The sequence below is a fragment of the Drosophila gunungcola genome (assembly GCF_025200985.1).
Source record: "Drosophila gunungcola strain Sukarami chromosome X unlocalized genomic scaffold, Dgunungcola_SK_2 000043F, whole genome shotgun sequence".
Lineage (NCBI taxonomy): Eukaryota > Metazoa > Arthropoda > Insecta > Diptera > Drosophilidae > Drosophila > Drosophila gunungcola.
In genome coordinates, this window is record NW_026453191.1 from 263572 (window position 1) to 285255 (window position 21684).

At 39.7% G+C, this 21684-nt stretch overlaps 1 protein-coding gene across 13 annotated transcripts in view; it reads right to left on the reverse strand.

Moving 5' to 3' along the window:
• Positions 1-21684, reverse strand: part of LOC128260869 (protein PALS1) — a 66253-nt gene that overhangs the window by 13886 nt on the left and 30683 nt on the right. For 4 of the 13 annotated variants that reach the window (XM_052994152.1, XM_052994158.1, XM_052994156.1 and 1 more), the window contains 5 exons: positions 19796-20950; positions 18666-18922; positions 4239-4489; positions 4073-4164; positions 1976-3313 (listed from right to left, as the gene is read on the reverse strand). In XM_052994152.1, coding sequence (XP_052850112.1) covers positions 1976-3313; positions 4073-4164; positions 4239-4489; positions 18666-18922; positions 19796-20950 — 3093 coding nt within the window. Of the gene's footprint in view, positions 1-1975; positions 3314-4072; positions 4165-4238; positions 4490-11683; positions 11843-12551; positions 12858-18665; positions 18923-19795; positions 20951-21684 lie in introns of those variants that run through there. The other 9 variants (XM_052994153.1, XM_052994163.1, XM_052994155.1 and 6 more) reach the window with 8 other exon arrangements.

Consider the following 21684-nt stretch of genomic DNA (forward strand, 5'->3'; position numbering starts at 1 on the left):
TGGTTGTTGGTCATTAAAGTTGAATGAGTTTATTTGTTGCCAGTGTTCTGTGCATTTCCCTGCAAGATGAACGAAACGGGCCCTGACATTTAGTGAAAAGTGTAAATAAAACCTTCACCTTCTGGCAGTGGCGTAGTATGGGTTTTATCAACAGTGATTTCGAAAATGTTTTGTTATTTGTGAAAATGTAAAATAGTTTTTTTTTTCCTATTTTCTTTATGGTCACAAATCGTATTTTCGTCTGCTGCCAAATTTCATACGTTTTATCTGTTTAAACCTACTTTTTGTTAACCAAAAGCACACCAAAATGTGTGTCGTTCTCTTTAATATGTCGTTCTGTTTAATATGTTGAATTTAAACCTAACTTGCCTAAAAATTAAAAAAAAAAAATTTCTTTTTAAATTTAAGGAGTTTTTAAAATGTACTTTAAAAATATAACTTTTGAAGTTTCTGTCAGAAGATTTTATAGAAATGTTGCGAGGGCTTTAAAGCCGAAAAAGCCGCCACTGTATGTGTACCCTCATAAAAAAGAAATCCCCACTCAGTTTGTCTTATTTTTGGTGTCGCTTACTGGCGAGAATTGAATACAGTCCGTATTTAAATGCATTTACTCTTTGGTTCCATTTATTCAGCTCATTGTCAGTTGGAGAATAAAGAATATGGAAGGCGAAAAAAGGAAAGCGCTCATTTTGCTTTTGTTTTGCAGCCATTGGAAAATTAATCGAGAGCAATTTCATATAAATGGCATTTATTTTTCATCGCCTGAAAAGAGCGCCAAGCGAGGAAAGGGGTGAAAGCGAGCGAGGAGCTGCAAATGATGAAATAAGCGGAACAGCGGGCAGTAGCACCACCACCACCCACTGAGTGGGAGGTTGGGTGGGTTGACTAGGTGCCTGGGTGTTGTGCCTCAATGTTGTTAGGATTATGCCCCGCTAACGAGGCCAACGCAGCGGCTCTGATGCCGTGAATTAGGCCAACCGGCTGAACAAGGTGACAAGCTGAGTGGGTGTGGGAGTGGGTGTAAATGTGGATGGGGGTGGGTGCGGGTCTGTTTGGCTCCCGGGGACCGTCGAACCGGAGAACCAGAGAACCGGGTAACAAATGGGGGTTACGGGTCAACTGGGGGACTTGGACCACCGACCTGCACCGCCAAATGAAGAAAGGGAATCAATGCGAATGCGTATGCGGCTGTACAAAAGGGGTTGAGTGGGCGACGCATTAATTAGCTGAGCTGAGTGAAAAAACGACGCTAAAATTATCGACCCATATTTTATTGTACTTTATACGTATACGTTTGGATACATATGCAAATGCGATTCCATAATTTCCGGTCCTCTGGTCATTTAATGCAATATTCATGGAACCCATTAAACTGTCATGTTGTTTCTATTTTAAATCGCTATTACCAGGGGTTTGTTTTGTTATATTTATCAACGTTTTATGCTTATGTTGTCCAAACGGTCTTTCAAACCCAATTGGTTTGGTGGCTAAAAGTATGGATTATTGTGCATAATCCATCACAAAAATGGTGTCTATGTTCATTTTGATAATTACAATTTGACAATCATTTAAAAAAAAAATATATCGTTAACTGTGACATTTTACGGGTTTAAAACGGCCTAAATAAATGACTTAAATTTTGTATTAACTTCTACTAAAAAAAAATAGGAATGAATAAAAAATAAATCTACTTAAAGTTGAGGAATATTTATTTGTTTTTAGATATTCCATTTTAAACTTGAATTTATTAATCCAGTCAATAGTTTGCAGAGGGTAGAGCATATCAAATATCCCTAACAATTACTCAAATGCCAAAACACATCACTGAAACACACTAAAACTTAAAGTTAATGACAGATTGGAGAAACAGAGAAGAGCGAAACGGAGTGACAGGGAGAAAGAGCAGAGCAGAGAAGAGTAGAGTCTCCAGTGAAAAGTTGAGACAGATGGCGAGTGCAAATGCAATGTGGTATACCTCATCGGCCACCCGCCTCGCATCGCCAACGTCAACAACACCAGAAACCACAGCAGCAGCAACACTTGCGGTTGCACACGCTGATGTTGCTGCTGCTACTGCCGCTGCTGCTGCTGTTGCTGATGTGGCTGCTGCTGATGTTACAGGCGACACGCCCAGCGAGGAGAGCGTGGTGTGGGCGGTGGAGGCGCTGCCGTTCGATAGTAGCGATCCGCGAGAAGAGAGATGAGCAGGTGGCGGATATCTTGGCGGAGTCTTCACCATCTCGATAAAGCTGTCTGGAACATCCACGGGCAACTCGCGGTGTTTGGCCGTCGGTGGCAGCAACATCGAAACGGGAGCAACCTGATGTTGCTGCTGCTGCTGTTGCTGGCTCACCTCGTAACCGGGCGGCGCTAAGCTCAAATCATCGGGCACCGTCGAACTGCTGGTGGATGTGGCACTTGCAATGTTGCTGCTGTGACCGCTGCTGCTGCTGCTGGTGTGCATCGAGCTGTTGCTGCTGTTCAGCGAGTTGCTGTTGCTGCTGTTGGTGCTGGTGACTCCGACGACTGCTGCATTGGTATTATTTGACTCGGCCGTGTTGTTGCTGGTATTGCAGTTGCTATTGCTGTTGCAATTACTATTGCTGTTGCTGCTATTGCCATTGCTCGTCGCCTGATGTTGCTGGTGCAGGTGACGATAGGCGATGCTGCCAAATGAGTCCAGGGTATGTTTGCTCATCACCTCGTCGAAGGCGCTCGACGAGGGCGAGGCAGAATCCTTGCGTCCTTGATATAGACCATCCACAACGCACAGGAAGTCGTCCGTAATGCTGCTGTTGTTGCTGTTACTGCCGACGGTGTTGGTGTTGCTGCTGCTGCTGCCGTTGGCATTCGCATTGCTGTTGCCATTGGGATCGCTACTTAGTGTTGCCTGCAACTTGTGGCTGGGCGTCTGTTGTTGAGCGATTTGTGTTGCTGTCGTTGCGGTTGCAGCTGGCAAATGTTGCTGCTGCTGTTTCTGCTCAAGTTGTTCGTGTTGTTCCGATTGCAGACAGTTTTCATAGTTTTCGATTTGATCCAATTTGTTTTGTTGTTTTTGATTGTACAGGTTTTGTGTGGCCACATCGAGTGCAATTGTTGTTGTTGTTGTTTTTGATGGGTGTTGTTGTACATGATGTGGTGGTGGTTGTTGTTGTAGTTGTTCATGTTGATGTGAAGAATGATATGCAACAATTAACATTTTGTTAGCATGATCATTGTTAGTCATAGCTGTGATTGTGGTGGTGTGGTTGGTGGTAGTGGTGTTGTTGGTGGAGTTGTTGGTGAAGTTGTTGGTGGTGCTTTTCTTGTGTTTCTGTGTGCGTGTGGGTTAAGTGGGCGGTGGTGGTGCATGTGGTGTGGTGAAAAGAGAATGTATGAATGAGTTGAATGTGAATTTGGGATGGCTGGTTTTAATTTCCTTGGTTAGTTGCATTACTTTCGGGTGGTTGTTATCTCGGATAAGGTTTTCAATTGCAGTGGTGGTTGCTAGCGATTGTCAGTTGAAAAATACTTTATAGGTATATATACAATTTTGGTAGATGAAGTTGGTTTTTGTTAGTTGCTTACATTTGGGTGGTAGGTTTTTCGATGGTTTCCTTAAGTCTTAATGTAAAGTTGTTGTTTAAAATAATAGGTTCCTTACTTCAAAGGGTGTTTCGGGAGGTACAACTTGTAAGTTAGAAAGCGGTTATCACTTGACTTTTTGTTTGCTTTAGTTTTGAATATTCCAAAAGTAGTTATTTGTTACTTTCGTTCATATTTGGTTTAAATATTTAGTTAGGTTTTGGGGTAATAGATTGTTTGTTAGTGACCTACTTTTGTTTAGTGGTTGTTGTAAAGGAAGTGTAAGGGTTTTTAAAATACTATACTAGTGTAAGTGGAAACTTTGTAAGTGATTTGGTTTTTACAGTTTTAGAAATACTGCTGGGAATTCTGCGAAGTTATTGTTGGTATATGGTTTCTTTTGGTTTGGTTGTTGTGGCTGGTTTTTGTGTGTGTGTTTGAGTGTGGATGGGTGGGTGATAGGTTTTTGTTCAGATTACGGATTACGGATTGCTGGTGGCATGCTTACCTGCGGTGGACGGGGTGGCGGATATCTGGGTGGCGTCTTGTTACGCGCGATGAACGTGTCCGGACAATCGACGGCCATCTCACGGTGTGGACCTGAACGGAACAAAGTAACGGAGGCACTCCAGTCAGTTCGAGGATTGATGCCCCCACATCCAGACACTACTCACCGTTATCTTGGTTCACGGACAGCATGGTCAGCATTTCCTGGTCAATTTCCCTGATGTCGCCCGAGTGCGTGCGATAGTGCTGCTGCTGCTGCTGGAGCGGATGTTGCTGCTGCTGCTGGAGCTGCTGCTGCAGTTGCAGCTGCTGCTGGTGGTTCAGGTGGTGCTGGCCGCTTATGTAGTCATCCGGCAGACATGGCTTCAGGTCGTCGCCGTCCAGCACAACAATGCTTGAGCCGGAGCGCCGGCGATTCCTGTCAATTGCAAATAGAAGAAAGGTAGAAATCGTCAGATGAGGTTGTCATATGGCAACAGGAGGCTGGCTGGTAAACGCTAATGTAAGCCCTAACAACAGTAATCAAATTTGTAAATTTGCAACTCGATTTAACTAAGGTTTAAGGTTTATAAACCTTATCCCGAATGTAACTTTAATTTATTAAAAATATTATAGTCTAGTGTGCAAAACAACAAATACTTTCTCCCAGTACATTGATTTTTTTGTTGAGTGCATTTTCTCAATTTAAATTCGCAGCTTCTGTTGATGGCAAACTTTCCTTCAATTTTGGCTCAGGTGAAAACCGCAGTTTGAAAGCTACAGGCCGGGAATTGGATGGATGGATGAACGGGCAGACCCAGACTCTTTTATTATTTCAAAAAGTTATCCGCACAAAGAAGCTTCGGAGGTATGGCCATGGATTAGGAATAAGCAACTTGAAACTGGAACGCTCCCCAAAAACTTTGTTATAACTTTGCACTTTTGCGTGGCTCTTTCATTATGCACGGTGGTAGGGGAAATGACTGGTTTGAAGGCAATTTGCGCCTTAATTTGTTCGGCTTTTGGATTATGGGCTTAGGCGGTAAAGGTGGGCCAAGTCGGCTGGCTAATTGCAAAAAGCTCAAAGTGGAATTTATGCCGGACCAGCCTAGAAGTATGCAGCACTGCCTATTATCGCCCTTCTCCAGGCGCTGATGCGACAAAAGCAATTTCAGCCACCGCACCCTGGCAACGACATTAGAGTGCAGTGGTAACCCCATCTGTAGCACCATCTGTAGCCCCATCTCCAGATCCAATTCTATCTACAACCCCACATCCAATCTCCTTGGTCCATGTCCCTCTGGCTCCTGATGAACGTCACAAGCAGCAGTCAACGTAAGCTGCATTACGTGACCCACCCACAGATTTTTACTAAGAAAAATATCACTTAAAGGATCAGATCAAAGAACTGACTATTTATATAAAGATTCAAGAAACTTTTCGTTGGCGAATAAATAAATATATAATAAAATTCTGTACTCCAATTAAACATGTTGGCTTAACCAAGTTTTACCAATGAAAATGCACATAAAAAGCAAAAAGCTATAGTGAAATTCTTTAATTTACAGTACAATATCATGTTCTTCTTCTGTTAAGTAGATGCCATACAGATTTTCATACAGATTTTTCAAAATTTTTCAAAATTATATGTGGCTTGTTGTCACAGAAAACTGTAACCAATTTGCACTTCCGAAGACCTTGAGCCAATTCACAATTTCTTAAATAGATTTAAACATGTGTATAGTTAAACCGATTCCATTATATCTGAAATAACGTTGGCATGCACATTTTCTGTGTGCCCCAGAGCTCTACTTCCTCCTGTGTCACCGGCATTTGCTACTCATTTTACCAGTGGAATTCAGTTCTTTTCTCATAGAGAGGGCCTTCCCATACAATGACGTTGCAGTGTGGCATTAAAAACCGATTTCTGGAGAATGCAACGACGACAAAATGGCCAAGATGGCTCCCTTACACCCAAGAACGGGGAGATGAATTGTAGATGGTAATGGTGATGGAGGGAATGTGAATCCAAATCGAGACGACGACAACGGGCGAGACAATTCAATTTGCGTAACAGCAGACGACCAGAAACGGGAGGCGAACCATCTGGGGCTGGAAAAGCTTTAGAGCAACTCTAACTGGTGGCCCAAAACGGAAACGGAGGGGAAGGGGGAGTGGGAGTGGGAGGGGGAGGGGGCACTGCCAGTTTGAAGTCAAGCTACCGGCCTGTGCAAATGAGTCGAACAGACGGGAAGAAAAGACTCAGTGAAGAGTGCACCGTGAGGAGCGGGAAAAAGAGCACTATAAACGAATTAAAATGCCTTTGGCTCTGACATCAAGTAAAGACCAAGGCCAGTCGAAGTCCAGCAACGGCAGCGATACTAGCAACAACCATTGCATCTACTGTTGCTGCCACATCAGCAAGAGCAACTGCAACAGCTGGTCACTCCATTCCTTTTTTGATACCCACCATCGTATTGTCGACCTTCGCGGCGCATTCAAGATGTTCGATGAGTGACGAAAAAATTACGTATAAAAGATGGGTTTCTAGTCTATGTTGAGGGATACAATTTATTAAAAGTCAAACTTGAGATGGGCTATAGGAAAATTGCAAATATGTTATTAAATTGTAAGTACATTTTTAGCTTTGGGGTATAGGAAAATCCCCTATAAATAAAATATTAATTAATTTCCCCGATGGCCACGCAACTTAAGGTCCGCCTTTGAAATGCCGATTTAATTCAATTATAGTGCATATATGTATGTACACATCAAACATCAAAGCTGTTGGCCAACAAAATTAGAGAGGTGGATACGAGAGTGCCATAACAATCGGCTTGCTGGCTGTCATATCCTTATTTTGCAAGCAATTAGCAGCACACATAGCCGGCAGCTATGTGTCATGCATCTGATTCTCACCATGACATGCTCCATCTAATGACCACATCGGTATTCGCCCGATCCACAATCCTCTATCCCCAAACCCACTGCTATTTGCAGCCCCCTGTCGTATCTGCATCTGTATCGGTATCTGTATCTGTATCTGTATATGTGTCATAACGAGCAGAACAATGCGAGATACCCGCAAATGTCCCCCATTAAACCGCCCCCAATATCCCCCATTCCTAGTGGGATCATCAATAACACGGCGGGTGGTGGCCAGGAAGGAAACCGACGGAGCTGTCAAAGTGGGCAATGCAAGACCGCAACGATTCATACATCGATGACAAGGCAATGCGGAACTGCCATGTCCTTCTGTTAATCGCACAAATATTTTAAACATTCCCCTGTCATCAACATAATCCTTTTTATTTTCTGCATAACAATTAAGGTCTAATTGCGTAGAAAAATTCTGACATTCAAATTGTTAATAATAAAATAAGGCATCTAGCAACATGATTTACTGCGCTATTTGTTTGTTTTTATAAATTAATGTTAATCAAATACAGTTGATTATAAATAATTTTGGTTCTGCATGGATAAATACAAGTATTTAATTCATATCAACCCCTTTGATAAATACACAGATTTTACGTCTTATTTACGGAAAACATAAATCAATAATAGTTTTATTAGCAAACACTTCACTTACATATTATTTACTTTGATTTGAAATGTTTTCATATTTTACTTCTGTTTTTAAACAAGAAAAATCAAACTTTTTTTTTTAGTTTATTCTAACTTTAAAAAATTCTAAAAATGCCTAAAACAATGTGAGCTGTGATTGGAAACTAGTTAAATAATAATTGGCAATTTCCGGGTTCTTTTTTCAGTGCATATCGCCGTAGGTTAAGGATGGCAATTAGCCAGGATGGAGGGCGGGGCAGCGAGCCAGCGATGAAAGGAGACAGATAAACGCAAACAACACATGGAGGAAACCATTAAATGTATTTTGCATTTCCAGCTGTCCGTCGGTGTATCTGTATATGTATCTGTAGCTGTATCTATATATGTATCTGTATCTGTGTGGGTATGAGCAACTGACCAGAAGAGCGACACACATTGTTGTTGCTGCTGCTGCTGCTGCTGCCGTTGCTGCACGACAGCAACATGCGACATGTTAATTGTTTATGGCCAGCAAGCGAGCACGAGACAAAAGTGTGGGGGTTAGGGGTTAATAAACAAGTGCGGACAATGGTATAGCATTTAGTAGGCAAGTAGAATTTTAATAATTTATACCAGGGCTTTGGGCCAAATTAAGTCAGAATTTCAAAAGAGTGTTTTTGATATAAAACTTGTTTTAAATGCCAGTTTTGTCAACTTTGATATACTTCAGTCAAACATTCTACAAATTTGCATTTATTTCAAATATTTAATATAAACTCTTATGTAAGAATATATAATAAAAAGAACGTAGCGATAATTCAAAATAATTTTTTTTTATTAGAAGGTGCATATTGATTAACTCTTGCCATACATTAAATATATGTAAGTATTTTATAAGGACAGTAAATTATGATTTAATAAAATAGCAAAATGATTGGCAAAAATATTGAGGTGCTTTTAATTTGTAATGTAAAATATATATTTTTTTTTGGCACCACCCTAACTTTTATCGGTCAATTTAGTCTATGTAAAAGTTTGTGACCATTTCATGTCGAAATACACAATGCTATTACTTTGACCGCATTTGCGCCCGAGCAATACAAAAAGAATGGCAACAGGTGGACGGGGAAATCCCCTAAACTGCGATATAGCCAACGATTTTGGGAGGGTTCAGTTCATTATGCTTGAGGGCGTGCAACAAGTGGCTGGAACAGGTGCAGCTCGAGAATCGGGAGTCGAGAATCCGGAGCTGGGAATTGCAGGAGGGGCACAACCGGAAGAGACTTATTAGCAGCGGAAGTGGCAGCCATGAGTCACCCGGTTGCTTCGAATTCCAGACCACAGTTCTAATATCCCCCCATTATCCAGGTAGAACCTCCCCAATTTGACCAGAATTTGTGGGTGTGACCCCGGTCAGACACAGAACTCAATTTTATTCACAACTCAGAACCTAGAGTCGAGAACCGAGAACTGAGACCTCTCGAAACTGGAAATGAAACTCAACCTGTGAGATCGTAATGGATTGCGGTTGTGTGCGCCGTGCCTCAAGGAAAAGTGTTAAATAAGCAGAAGCAAAGAAAACCCAGGGGTTTTGCAGGCGGGGAGCCTGAAATCATCTGAAACTGAGGCTGGCATTCCATTTGAATTATTCATTGCCAAGGCAGCCAGCCAGCCACATGGGAATGGAAGTGGAAATGGAAGTGGCAATAGCAATTGGAGTTGGTTTAATTGCCGAGCACGAAGAAAAATAATACAATTGTCAACTTATCTATATCTATATATTCTAATGATATAACATTTTATAAATTAACTATAAGTTTTGGGACCTTAATCACTACGTTATTTTTCAGTTTACAAATTGTCTTGTTTAACTTTAACCATTTAAATATAAAATCAAACTAAATAAAAAATGGCTTATTAAAAACTAAACTTATTTTCCCTCTGTGTTGATTCAACTCTTGCAAAATTTGCTATTGAAATCGCAATCGCATCATCGATGCCGCTCAATTGCACATCTGATTCTCCACTCAAATTTTTCCCCTAATGCTTTCAAAAGTTTTCCTGGAAATTCATAAGCAAATAGTGGTCAGGTTGGGGAAATTTCTTAAGAATTAATTAAAACCTAAAGACAAAGGCAGTCAAGGTGAAAAGCTCTTTTGCCCGAGGGGGGGGGGGCGAATGCAATATATATGTATAAGAGGGTACACCCCTTTTAGCCACCCACCCAGAAGAAATTTTATTTCCCATTTTACGGGGCGAGAGGCGTGGCTAATGTGGGCGTTCAATTAAAGTTCAGTCGAATTCATTTCGCCATTTGGCAAATTGAAATGAAACTTAATTGATTGTGGGCTGCACTTGTGCATTGAAATCCCTACTATCCAAGCCTTGGTCCTCATTTCCCAGGGGTTTTTCCCTCCGAGAAGCCAGAGAAATTCTGAGTTCCGAAAGGAGAAAAGAGGTGAGGGTGCAAGTCCTGATTGCGTGCAGTTGAAAAGGGGTAAGAGTCCTGATTGCACACAGGTGAAATTGGGAATGGAGGATGAAGGCTGGAGAATGCATTTTGGCTTGCCGTGGGTGGGCTTAAATTTCAGAATGGATTTAGCTTGACGTCATTCGGAAATGTTTTGTTCCTCAAATATCTTAAGCTAAATGCACTTTAGATTGGTTTGCATGATTCCAGAAAATTCTTTTGCTTCGCAGAGCACAATTGAAATGGATTTCTCAATCTAAATTCATTGTGTGCGAGCTGCTCTTCATTTGTGTATTGTCCTTCAATACTGTTCAACCAGTAGATTCCAAGGTAATCGACTTATTTTACTAGTCTATAAAAAAAAGGAAATGGAATACCTGCAATAAATAAAAAGAAATTCCGTCTTTCTTACCCAAAATAAGACGTTCTATTGTGAAATACCTTGTTTGCATAGTTTCTTGATTGCGAATTGTAATGTTTGTTGTGCAATATCTGTGCCAAATCAACATTTCTCCCTTCTATTTCGCCCAAGTCAATTTATTTCCTTTGCCTTGTCTCATTATCCATACGCCATTTCCATTCCCAATTTCCAGCTCATCTCTCTCGCCTTCTGTTGCAATTTACCTGGTAAATTATTGCTCAAATTATTGTTCTACCAATTTTGCGCATTTTCGTTGTGGTTTCTGGTCAACATTCTGTTCCTGCCCCTTCCAATCCGAAAACCAGCTCGGCATGCCAAGACTTTCCCATTCCATCTCCTCCTTCGACAGTTTACCGGGAAAATGGGGGAGGTAGGGGTTTTGTGGGCTGCCTCAATTTGTGAATCCCTTCACCGTTTTGCCCGCAGACGAAGTGAGAAATTATTTGCCGCGGAGATCTGTCCAGAAAATTGCTTTTCCCCGCACAAACGAAAGCGATTACATAATTGAGGCATTACAATATCGGAACTATCGGAATGCGGGCTTTAAGAGGGGTGAATTATGTATGACTGCACTTCAGTGGCGGCGGCGTAGATCACGAAATATTTTGTACGCCCCTCGTGTTTTGCATACAAAATGTATCTATGAGATACAGCCCAAGTCGTGAATACAGATAAATATATCTAGATAGCTATCGCTCTTCCGCTCTCTTCACAGAAATATTATTAGATAATCTTCGTTTTAATTTAGCTAAACATTAAATTATTTTAGATCCCATTTAATACATTTAGTAATATAGCATAACATTGTGAACATAATATCAGAATACATTAGATCATATGTTAAGATTAAGTATTTTTTCGGAGAATTTAAACATATGTTAAAGATGCGAAAATTTGAAAAAAAAAAGTGAAATGAAATGTTTGCCTTTTAAACAAATGTTAGGCATTTCTATAGGGAAAACTCTTACTAATCTAAAAGCGGTATTCAAAGATTTCGGTGCACGCCTATTTTTGAATTTCCACCTTCTAACAATGGCGAGTTGTGTATTGAAAGTGTTTATTGTCAAGAACAACAAAAACGACGGATGTCTGTTAATATACCTGAATGTGTGTGGGTGAAGGAAGGGTTTTCGGGGAGGGGCAGTTTGCGAGGTTTTCCCCTTTTTAACAATGGGGAAAACAATGAAAACACTCACCATTGCTTTAGGATGCGCATATCTGTAATCCGTTCGATCTATGCCTCTCTCTCTCTTTCTTTGTCTCTCCCTCTCTTCCACTTTCTTTTATAACTTTTTTTGGTTTCTTAATTTTGCCTTTTTATTGGTTTATCCTTTTGGTTTACTCATTTCAGCTGCCTTCACACGCACGAAACACAAACAAAATTATAAGTTTAAATTAAAAAAAGTATGTAAAACATAAATTGGTGGTGCGCCTGCGCCATGGCAACAACAGTAGGCAAAAAAAAAAAAAAAAACGATTTACAGCAAATATTGGTTAAACCCTTTTATAATAAAGCAGATCGTAAAGTTTGTTTAAGTCATAACTTATTATTTCAAAGGGAATTGAGATGGTGGTATTTATGATGTTGACTTTTTTGAATTTATTTTATGAGAATTGAAACAAAAGAATCGTAAGATAAGGGATTTTAAAAATCGAAATAAATCTAAAAAATCTTTTACAGGACATAACTAGTAACACACAAGTTAAAGATAACTATTTTTTAGTATGCTTTTATTGATAATATTGTTTTTTTACTTTTATCCGATATCTACTGTATTCCTCTCACTACTGGACTTTGTCTGCTTCTTTCGTTTCATTTAACACTTTCGAAAGGTGCCTGCAACTAGCAACAACGACAACAACATCAACAGCAACTTTTAACTGACCAAGTTGCATGTTGCATGTCCAAAACTCACACACGCACACACAAATAGTTTTAGCCACTTTTCTTTCACTTTGCAGGCAGGAAAAATAATTTTAAAAAAAAGTCAACGATCTGGCAACAGTGCTGCTTCTTCTTTTCTTCACTTTTAATTACAATTTAATGAGTAAGAACCACTGTACTATGATTTTTGTTGTTGTTTCAACTCGATCGTGCAGATAAGCTAACGGCAAATTGCTGTAGCATGTTCTCTCAATTCTAAAACATTGTCGCCGCATTCGGAATTTGTTATTATTTTTTGTTTATTATTGTTGTTGTTTTTGTTTAAACTCGTAGTGACACTAAAAACAGACGCGTTTTTACCTCGCGATACGAACAAAGTCAGGCATAGAATGAAAAAACCTGAAAGCCGAGCTGAAAATAAAGCAGAAAATAGCTGGCAGCGCTGCTCAAAAAAGAAGAGAGTAAGAGAGAGAGAGAGGCAGAGAGCGTGACTGTGTGTGCGGGGGGGGTGTGTGTCTGATAGAGGTGAGAGAGTCTACCTGTCGTTCCTTTTTAAATTTTCAAGCAGCGCAAGTGCAACGCGCTCAATCGCCCCAGGATATGCGTGTGTGTTTGCGTGCTAAGGCCCTGCACATACATGGATGTGTGCTTGTGTTAATGTATGTGTGCATAGCTCAGAGGGGAGCAAACAATAGCAAAATATTCAAGTGTGCAAACAGGCGAAAGAGGCGCACAGGAATAGAAATAGCAAATCCGAAGAGCCGCAAATTGGGGCAACTGTGAAACCGGGATACCCTACACCGCCACAATACAGGATCACCTCGAAGTGGATCTCACATGATAAATCATTTAAATGCTTGTCCTCTTTCTATTTTCAATTCATATCTGGTGTATTTTGATACTAGTTTCAATTGCACTTAAAATAAATAAATAAAATTTATATTAACTACAACAATTTTAATATGAAAGTTTAATATAAATTTAGAGAAAAAAATATGTTTTACGCTTTTAAAAAATATAGCTTAATATGAGAAACTAAAAATAATTGAAATATTTTACTTTACGGTTTCATATGGAACGATCTCGAAGTCTGAATAAATCCGAAAACCGAAACCGTAGACATTCGGCACACCATCGTTCATGGAATAAAGGGATTGCTGAGAAAAGATCATTTAGTCGGCACACCCTCGCAAAGTTCGTTAAGCACTTTTGCTTCTCCTCTTCGTTCCTTGTAAGTGAATCCGGCTAAAGAAGAGGAAGAGCAGTTATAGAGCAGGTACAAGTATATTCCGTACTTGAACTCTTCAGCGTATATATGTATGTACATATGTACATATATATATATTGTTAAGCCCATTGTGCCACATAAAAGAACAAAAGGTGTACAGGTGTGTGTATCTGTGGGTACGTGACTCAACGAAGAAATATGTACATATATGTATTGCGATTCTCTCGTTTTCTCAGGAGAATCGAGAGCCTTGCCCCAAGATTGGGATGGAAATTGAAATCAAAGCTGGGGCCTCAGGTGAGAATGCATCACTCACGAGAATAAACCAGGGATCTCTAAAAGAGAGCGGTGCAAAGAGAGCCAGAGCGGAATAGGAACAAACCCATTTCGGGGGAGTATACAGGTAGAAAACTATCGACTATTTACCATCCACTTGCAGTGCACAGAATAAAAATAATAACATCGTAACTCTTGTAATATCTCCCTCTATCTGATTCTCTTCCTAGGTTTTTTGAGTTTCTGAAGTCTGACTGAAATCGTTGTTTAAATAAAACCCATTTTTTTTGGTAAAGCAAAATCACTGAAATTTTACATTTTTTTTTCATTTAACTTGAAATTTCCTCCCCAATTTAGTTTACACCTAACTTCCTTATCTATCTATAGAAATTGAGTATTTATTAATTATCCATTTTAATAAATCAGAAACGTTGTGTTCGATTTTATTAAATTGGTGTTTACCGATAGTTTTAAACTAGTGCAATATTGCAAAGCAACTCAGTATTAATCTTTTGCAGTCTGGTCGATTGCTGACCACAGACACTGTCCACTTAATTTCCGTTTGCCGTTTACCAATTTTTATTTAATTTCCGTTCAAGAGGCACTCGCTACTGGGTCGGCAATTAAGAGACTGGGCCAATTAAAACTGCACAGGGGAACGAACACAGTCGGTTGTAGATTGTCATCTTTAGTTGATCTCAGATAATCATATAAACTGTTATAAAAGTACGCTTCGATATATTATAAAGAAAAAGGAGTTATTATTTGTGCAACAAGGAAAAATAAATATTTTTAAAGGATGTAAATTAGTGTGGGGATTTTTATCACCTCATTGATAATACTTTTTAATTCTCTAATCTATATAGTATATCTTTGGTCGACTCGTTGTGCTTAAGTAAGATTTTATAAATTTAAAAACTCAAAGATTTAGTTTTTAAAAATCTTTTTGGATGTATTTTTTGAGTGGGGATGTGCCCCATCCTATGAATATTATCTTGGTTTACCCTTTTTGGCTCAAGTTTCGTTTGTTTTTGTTGCTCATTCGCTGCCTGGCGATCCCACGAAAAGGCACAGGCTAATGACGAATGAAGGCAGGAGGAGAAGGAGGAGGATAAAGAGAGAATGGTGTGGAAAGAGAAGGGCCAACAGGTAAAAAGTAAAGATAGAGAAGAGATTCATAAACACACAATCACACACAAACGCACACCTACGTAAGCTCGGCAAACAAAAGCAAAACAAAACCAAGAGGCAAACAAAACGTTGATTGCTTGATTTACCTGAGAAAGAGAGAGAGAGAGAGAGAGAGACAGAAAGAGTAAGAGGGATAAAGAGGAAGAAAAAGAGGAAAAGAGAGGCTCCAAAGATACAGATAGAAGCATCCTCCAAAGATACAAAGATACAATCAACACACTTGAGCTTGAGTGTAAGTGTGTGAGTGTGCGCATCCACATTTATTTAGATATCTCATATATATGTATGTATATGTATCCAACCCAGATGCCCAGAGTTATTATAACGGATTTATCTCAAGTTACAAGCTTGTGTGTTTGCTTGTGTGCCACACATGGCAACACAAATATGATTTTGTTTGTAGAACTTTCTTCCAACTTTTTTATGCGCTTTACTTTTTTGGTTTGTTGCTCTACAAATAGCTCGCAAGTCCTTCTAGCCCTTGGCTCTTCTTCTTTTCTCTTTTACCTCACTGGCTTTGCACTACAGTTGAAACTCCACAAATAACAACTTTCGGTTAACTTGCGCTTAGAATTTTCAAAAATATTTCTTATTTTAATTGTATTGGCTTTACATATTTAAGCAACATTTCGTATTAATATAAGGAAAATAAGATTAAACAAAAATATTTGACATCATTTTGAGGTATAACGACAAAAGCATTCAACTTAAACTTTTCTATATCTACTTGAGAGCTAGAAGGCTTGGAAAATTTGATTTAGGGAAACTAGACTGTATTGGGAAGACCTTTTTGCTGTTGTTGTTACATACAAGACCATTATATTTGTTGTTGCCAAGGCCTGCCTCATAACGACAGGAAATTAATGATTTAATTACATTTTTAGGTAGACTGCTGAGCAAGGGAGGTGGCCATAGACATACAGAGAAACAGAGACAAAGCGAGAGATTAGTTAATGGCGGCACCTTTAATTGATTTTCCTTTACTCCCATGGGAAAGTGACCAGCTTGGTAGCTCCTCTTTGGCTCCCTCTCCAAAACAAACCCCCTTTTTTCTCTAATTCCCAAAGCCAAGTCCTACCTCAACGAAGTCACAGAAAAGGCACAGCTAAATTCGAAAAGCACAACAAGCGAACTCCAGAAAAAATGCTGCGCATGCGCGTGCCTAGAATTTTTAAACCCAGTCCCGATTCCGCGATCCCAAGTCTGAGGTCTCCAAAGTCCAAACAAGAAACCGCAGATACAAAACATGGCTCGCATGCCAAAGAAGAATGGGACGGAATTCACTAGTCGTCTGGTAAATTGTTACAGTTTTAGCAGCACTGTTTGTTAATCATTGGGGCAATTCGTAACTATTTAATAGATTTTCTCGTTTTTAATACCTTAACATCACCATCATTCTTTATGTATTAGTAAAATTTATATATATATATATATATATCTTCATTTTAATTTCGTTCAAATTTGTTTCAGAATTCCAATATCTAATATAACCAAAAATATTTTAGTAATCATTAGAAACAAGAATAATAAAATTTTTGCTTTGGAAATATCACTAAGAACATTTAAAATCTGCAAGGAAAACGGTCACTCACATGGTAAACACACGAAAACAGAAAGCGAATCTAATTCAATTTCAGGAAAGCCCACCTCTACTTGACTTTCCCATTCAACCAAACAAAAAGCCGAGAAAGAGAAATGTCATCGAGCATTGATTGTTGTCAGCCGATGTCCATGTCGATGTCAAGATGAGTGGATATATCAGGGAGGGGGACGGATCAGATTTGAGGGTTCCAAAGGGGAAAACGTACATCAGTGTGACAGTTTGGCAGGCAGCATAAATGCACAGCACACAACTACAACTCGTAGATAATGCACATCAAGTGCAATGCATCGTCGTATCAAGTGTCGTGAGCAGGGGCGACTCAAAAAAAGGGGCAATTAAAAAGTTGAAATAAATAATTTCAATAAATTTTCGAAGTACAAAGTCTTAATTTTAAGAGTTCAATTCAACTTTGAAGTTCATGGAATAAAGTCCATACATACATTAAACTAAACATGGTGTCTGGAAAAGTGTTCAAATATAACCATTATTGTTGCATATTGTTTCCTGTTTAATGATAGACCCCTTTTTTGGTGCGCCACTGGCCATCATCATCATGGTCATCGGCAAAGTTTGCGGGCTGTCACTGTCTGCAACTGATTAGTCAGCAGGTTTTCAATTGTGGACTACGGGCACCGAAAGAGGACACCGAGGCCATAGAGCGAGACAGAGGGAGGAGTCATCGTGGACTCACACTGACCACAAACTGACCCGCAAAAACGACGACCTCATCGGCCTAATTGCTATATATATATATTCCGTATTAATGGCCACAAAACTGTGCAATCGCCGCCAAACTGCCAACGCTCTGGCGGCAGTCAGGAACGGAAAAATCGATTAAAAATGTATAAATATTCATCGCCCGGCGAGGAAAATAACTCGTTAATTAATAATGAGCATAAAATGAAAGCGCACGTGCTAAAATGGGGTGGTGGATGTTTTGTGGCGGGGATAAAAGGTTTCTGGATTGACTTACGCGCATACCTACAGTGTGGGCCAAAAAAACAGCATATAAATTCAAAAAATCAAATAAAATCTAAATTATTCGTCATTTTACTTTGTTTATCTTTTACATGACAAGACTTTTTAGTTTTCAGAAAAAATCAACCTCTATTAGGTTTAATTTGACCAATGATACGAAGTGGTATCATGTTTCTAGCAAATGTTGCTTAGCCTTTAAAATTTTAACTTCAATAAGATAATTTTTTAAACAAACCATGCTATTTTTTATACATATTCCCGTCGCCGTTTAATCATAGCTAGTCGCTACAGGCGAAATCACAACAGGTTCGTTTGGCAAGGTCGAACGAGGGGAGTTAAATTGTGCCAAAACGATAGGGACAGAGTGCGAGCACTGGGAAAAATGTGTGAAAAGTGTCAGCGATGGCCAAGGGCGGAGCGCGAATAAGGATACGGATGCCAACGCGGAGCTGCTGCGATCCAGCCAGGTGGAAAACCCAGCGAGCAGAGCGAGTAAATAAATAAGCAGTCATAAAAACTCAACTAGCGCAGTGTGTCAGTGCATTTGGGTGTGTGTGAGTCACATGTTGGGTATTTCCGGAGCGCGAAAAATTCCATTTAAGCCGGAGGGCCTTTCCTGTGGACCAGTAGAAGAAAAAAAATAAAAATGAGCGGCTAGGAGCGGTAATAAATGCTTTACAAAATGCAAACACAGATCCACAAACACGCTCGCAGCGTTGGTCAAATAAATAAGCAGACAAATTCAAGTTTGAGAAGCACTGTGCCGGGAAAGCGCCTGCATGGTAGACTATATAAGTTTCCACATTGAACATTTAGCAAGCACGCAATGACTTAAAAGCTGCAAGTATTAATTACACTTAATTAAATAACTATAGAAATAAGAGCCCGTTTTGATTATTATCAATGTGTTAAAAAATAGTGTTTTCTTTGAATCCCAATTGAAAATCATTCATTTCTTAAAGTGTTTTCAATAATACATATATGTATGTATATATAGAATATAAGAGCGAAACTCACCCTCTGGGATCCTGTCGTAGACTCTGATCGCCCAGTAAAAGTTCAGTTCTTCCTATTGATATGCTACTTGTGGGACTGTTCTGCTGCTGCTGTTGCAGTTGCAATTGCTGTTGCTGCTGTTGCTGCAACTCGTAGGCGTCACTCAGCAACTGATGTTGCTGCTGTGATCTGTTGCTACTACTGGCGATTGCTGCTGTTGCACTCGTACCGTATGAATGGACATCACTGGCTTGATGGACTATGACGTCTTCTAGTAACTGTGGAGGAGAAACAAAATATAATTTTATTACTTATTGAGTTGGGATGAACAAACTTGAGGAAATCATAAGTGAAAAATAGTGAAAAATTGAATTTATTTATTAAAGTATTTTAAATTTAACAATATAAACTATGCAATCGTTCAATAAATCAATTCCAAAAAGATTAAAAACAATTTAAAAGCAACTTCGTGCAAACCCAATTAAAATGAATATTTCACAATTCAGCAAACACATTATTTGAAGATAGTATTTTTTACATACTAACTCAATAAATTTATGACTTGCATTCCCAATAAATTTTAAAGTTGCTTAAAAACAACAAAAACTCTAATTAAATAAATTCCTCGACAAATCTAATGAATGAAATACGAAATATTTGAATAACAAAGTTTGAATTTTCCTTGAAGTAAATTAAAAACAAAGAAGAACCCAAACTGAGACAAATTTATTTAATATACCAATTAAATAAATTCGATGATAAAATTCAAAACCATAAACACAGTCTATAGACGACTTACAATATTTAAAATTACACAGAGTCAAAGAAATTGGAATCAAACAAAACTCATTTTTTGATTTTTCCTGAAAATGAATTGAAACCAAAGGAGAAAGCAATAGGAGACAACCTCTGAATTAATATGTCAATTAAATAAATTCCTTAGCAAATTTCGAAAGCATATAAACAATCTATAGAATTTCACGAAGCCAAAGAAGCGAAACTAATTAAATTCTTTGATTTCTTTTGATTGTAATAAACGAAATCTTTAAAATGTAACGAAAATAAATTCAATCAGTAAGGCAAAATATTAATATGGCAAAAAACCTTGCCAACGAATGAAAACTCTGAATTTTGGCTACAAACAAAATCACCTCTCTTCTCGGTGGATACAGATTGTTCGATATCAGTAGATCACAATTCTTCATTAGAGATGCCGTTGTTTGTGCCGCTGCCATTGAATTATTGCTATTATTGTTGTTGCTTAAAAGTAAATGTTGCTGCTGCTGTGTGGCATTGTTGTTGCTGGAGTGCATCTGCAATTCGGCAAAGGCCTGCTGCAACTGGCCACTGGAAATGGCCGTGGAGTACTCCGTTTTCGGGGTGGTGGTGCCATGGACATGCCGCTCCAGCTCGCAGCTGGCCATCAGCGGTGACGTGGATGTCTGGGCATCCACGAAGCTGGGATTCACAGGACCGCCAAGTTGCAGTGGTGCCGGTGCCGTGGCGCGATTGATTTGGTGGCCACCAGTGGCTCCGGCACCGCCTGGGTGAATCTGATGGATCGGGTGGTGGTGCTGCTGCTGCCTCTGATGGTGTATCGCTGCGGTGGTGGCCAATGTGGCAGCTGCCGCTGGCAAAGCGGTGGTGGCCGGCAACGTGGTCGTCGGCAGCTGGGCATGCTTGTTGTTGTAGCTGATGTAGGTGATGCCACAATAGTTGGCCCCATCCACGTCGTCGTCGTCATCGATGTCCTCGTTGTCCACCTCCTCGGCGAGATGTTGCAAGCTGCTGGCCAGCAAGGACTTGGCCTGCAGTGGTTTGCCCGCCGCTGCCGCTGCTGCAAGTTGTTGTTGCAGCTGTTGCAACTGTTGCTGTTGCGCCTGACTGGTCTGGTAAATGTGCCCCGTGGCACAGCTGCTGGTGGTGCTGGTGGTGGTAGCGGGGCTGGCCGAACTATTGCCCATTACAGTCTGTTTCAAAGCCGCCGAGGTGGTATTGTTCGCATTTCGATCGGCGGCAGTTGCAGCCGCCACTGCGGCACTAACCAGCGCCGACGCTGCCCCATGCTCGATCTGAGCCACCACCGTGGTGGTGTGCGACGATGCGGTGGGCACCGTTGTGGTGGCCGTCGTCGGGGCCAAAGATGGTGCACTTATCGGTCCGCCCGCGGTGGCCGTCGTCATCGTGGAGCTGCTGCAGGTGATCTGGTTGCTGGTGAAGGACGTCACATAGATCGGCGTCGACTCGTTCAGGAAACTAAGGTCCTGCCGCTGACTCGTTGTCGTACCGCTCTTCGTTTGCTGCAGCTATCCATTGAAAAAGGCAATAAAGCAACGAGGCAGAGCAAAGGTGTTGAATAGTAATCAATTGTCACGCATTTGTTAAAGCTAATCGAAGGTGCTCACAGATATAAATTAAAATGAGCACGAAATAAATACTAATCATTGAATATTTAGATATGTAGTTTCAAAAACGCGAATGTTATTTGTTTTTATTTTGTGGAAACCACCACGTATAACCATTATTTAACTCTGTTTAACATTTTTTTTGCTCAATTTCACATTATACAAAATTAAATAGCTAGCTGTCAATTTAACAAATTTTTGTTGGGCTTCTCAAAAGGCTGAAAATAAACTCCAGATTGTCAGTAAAATGTTGTTGTTATCAGCATTAAACTTTTGGCATTGCATCATATATATGACAAAATTGTTAGACAAAAAATTTCAGCATTAAAGAATACAAATAGATATTCTGCAAAAACAAACAAGTTTTTTTTGTCTTTTTAAAAGGTTGAGAACGGTGCCAAATAAATCAGCATTATACTATTGACAAATGCATTCTTTTAAATGACATTTTGCTCTGCATAATAATTATAATCAATAAAATCAGCCAAATAAAATTTAAAAATACGAATAATAACGACCAACAGCTTGGCAAACTTTTCGCACTTTGCTCTGTGGCAGCATATCTGTAAATAAATATAACTGAAAACTGTCATCATTTAACGCCGCTGACAGGTTTTATTTCGCATATATGCAAA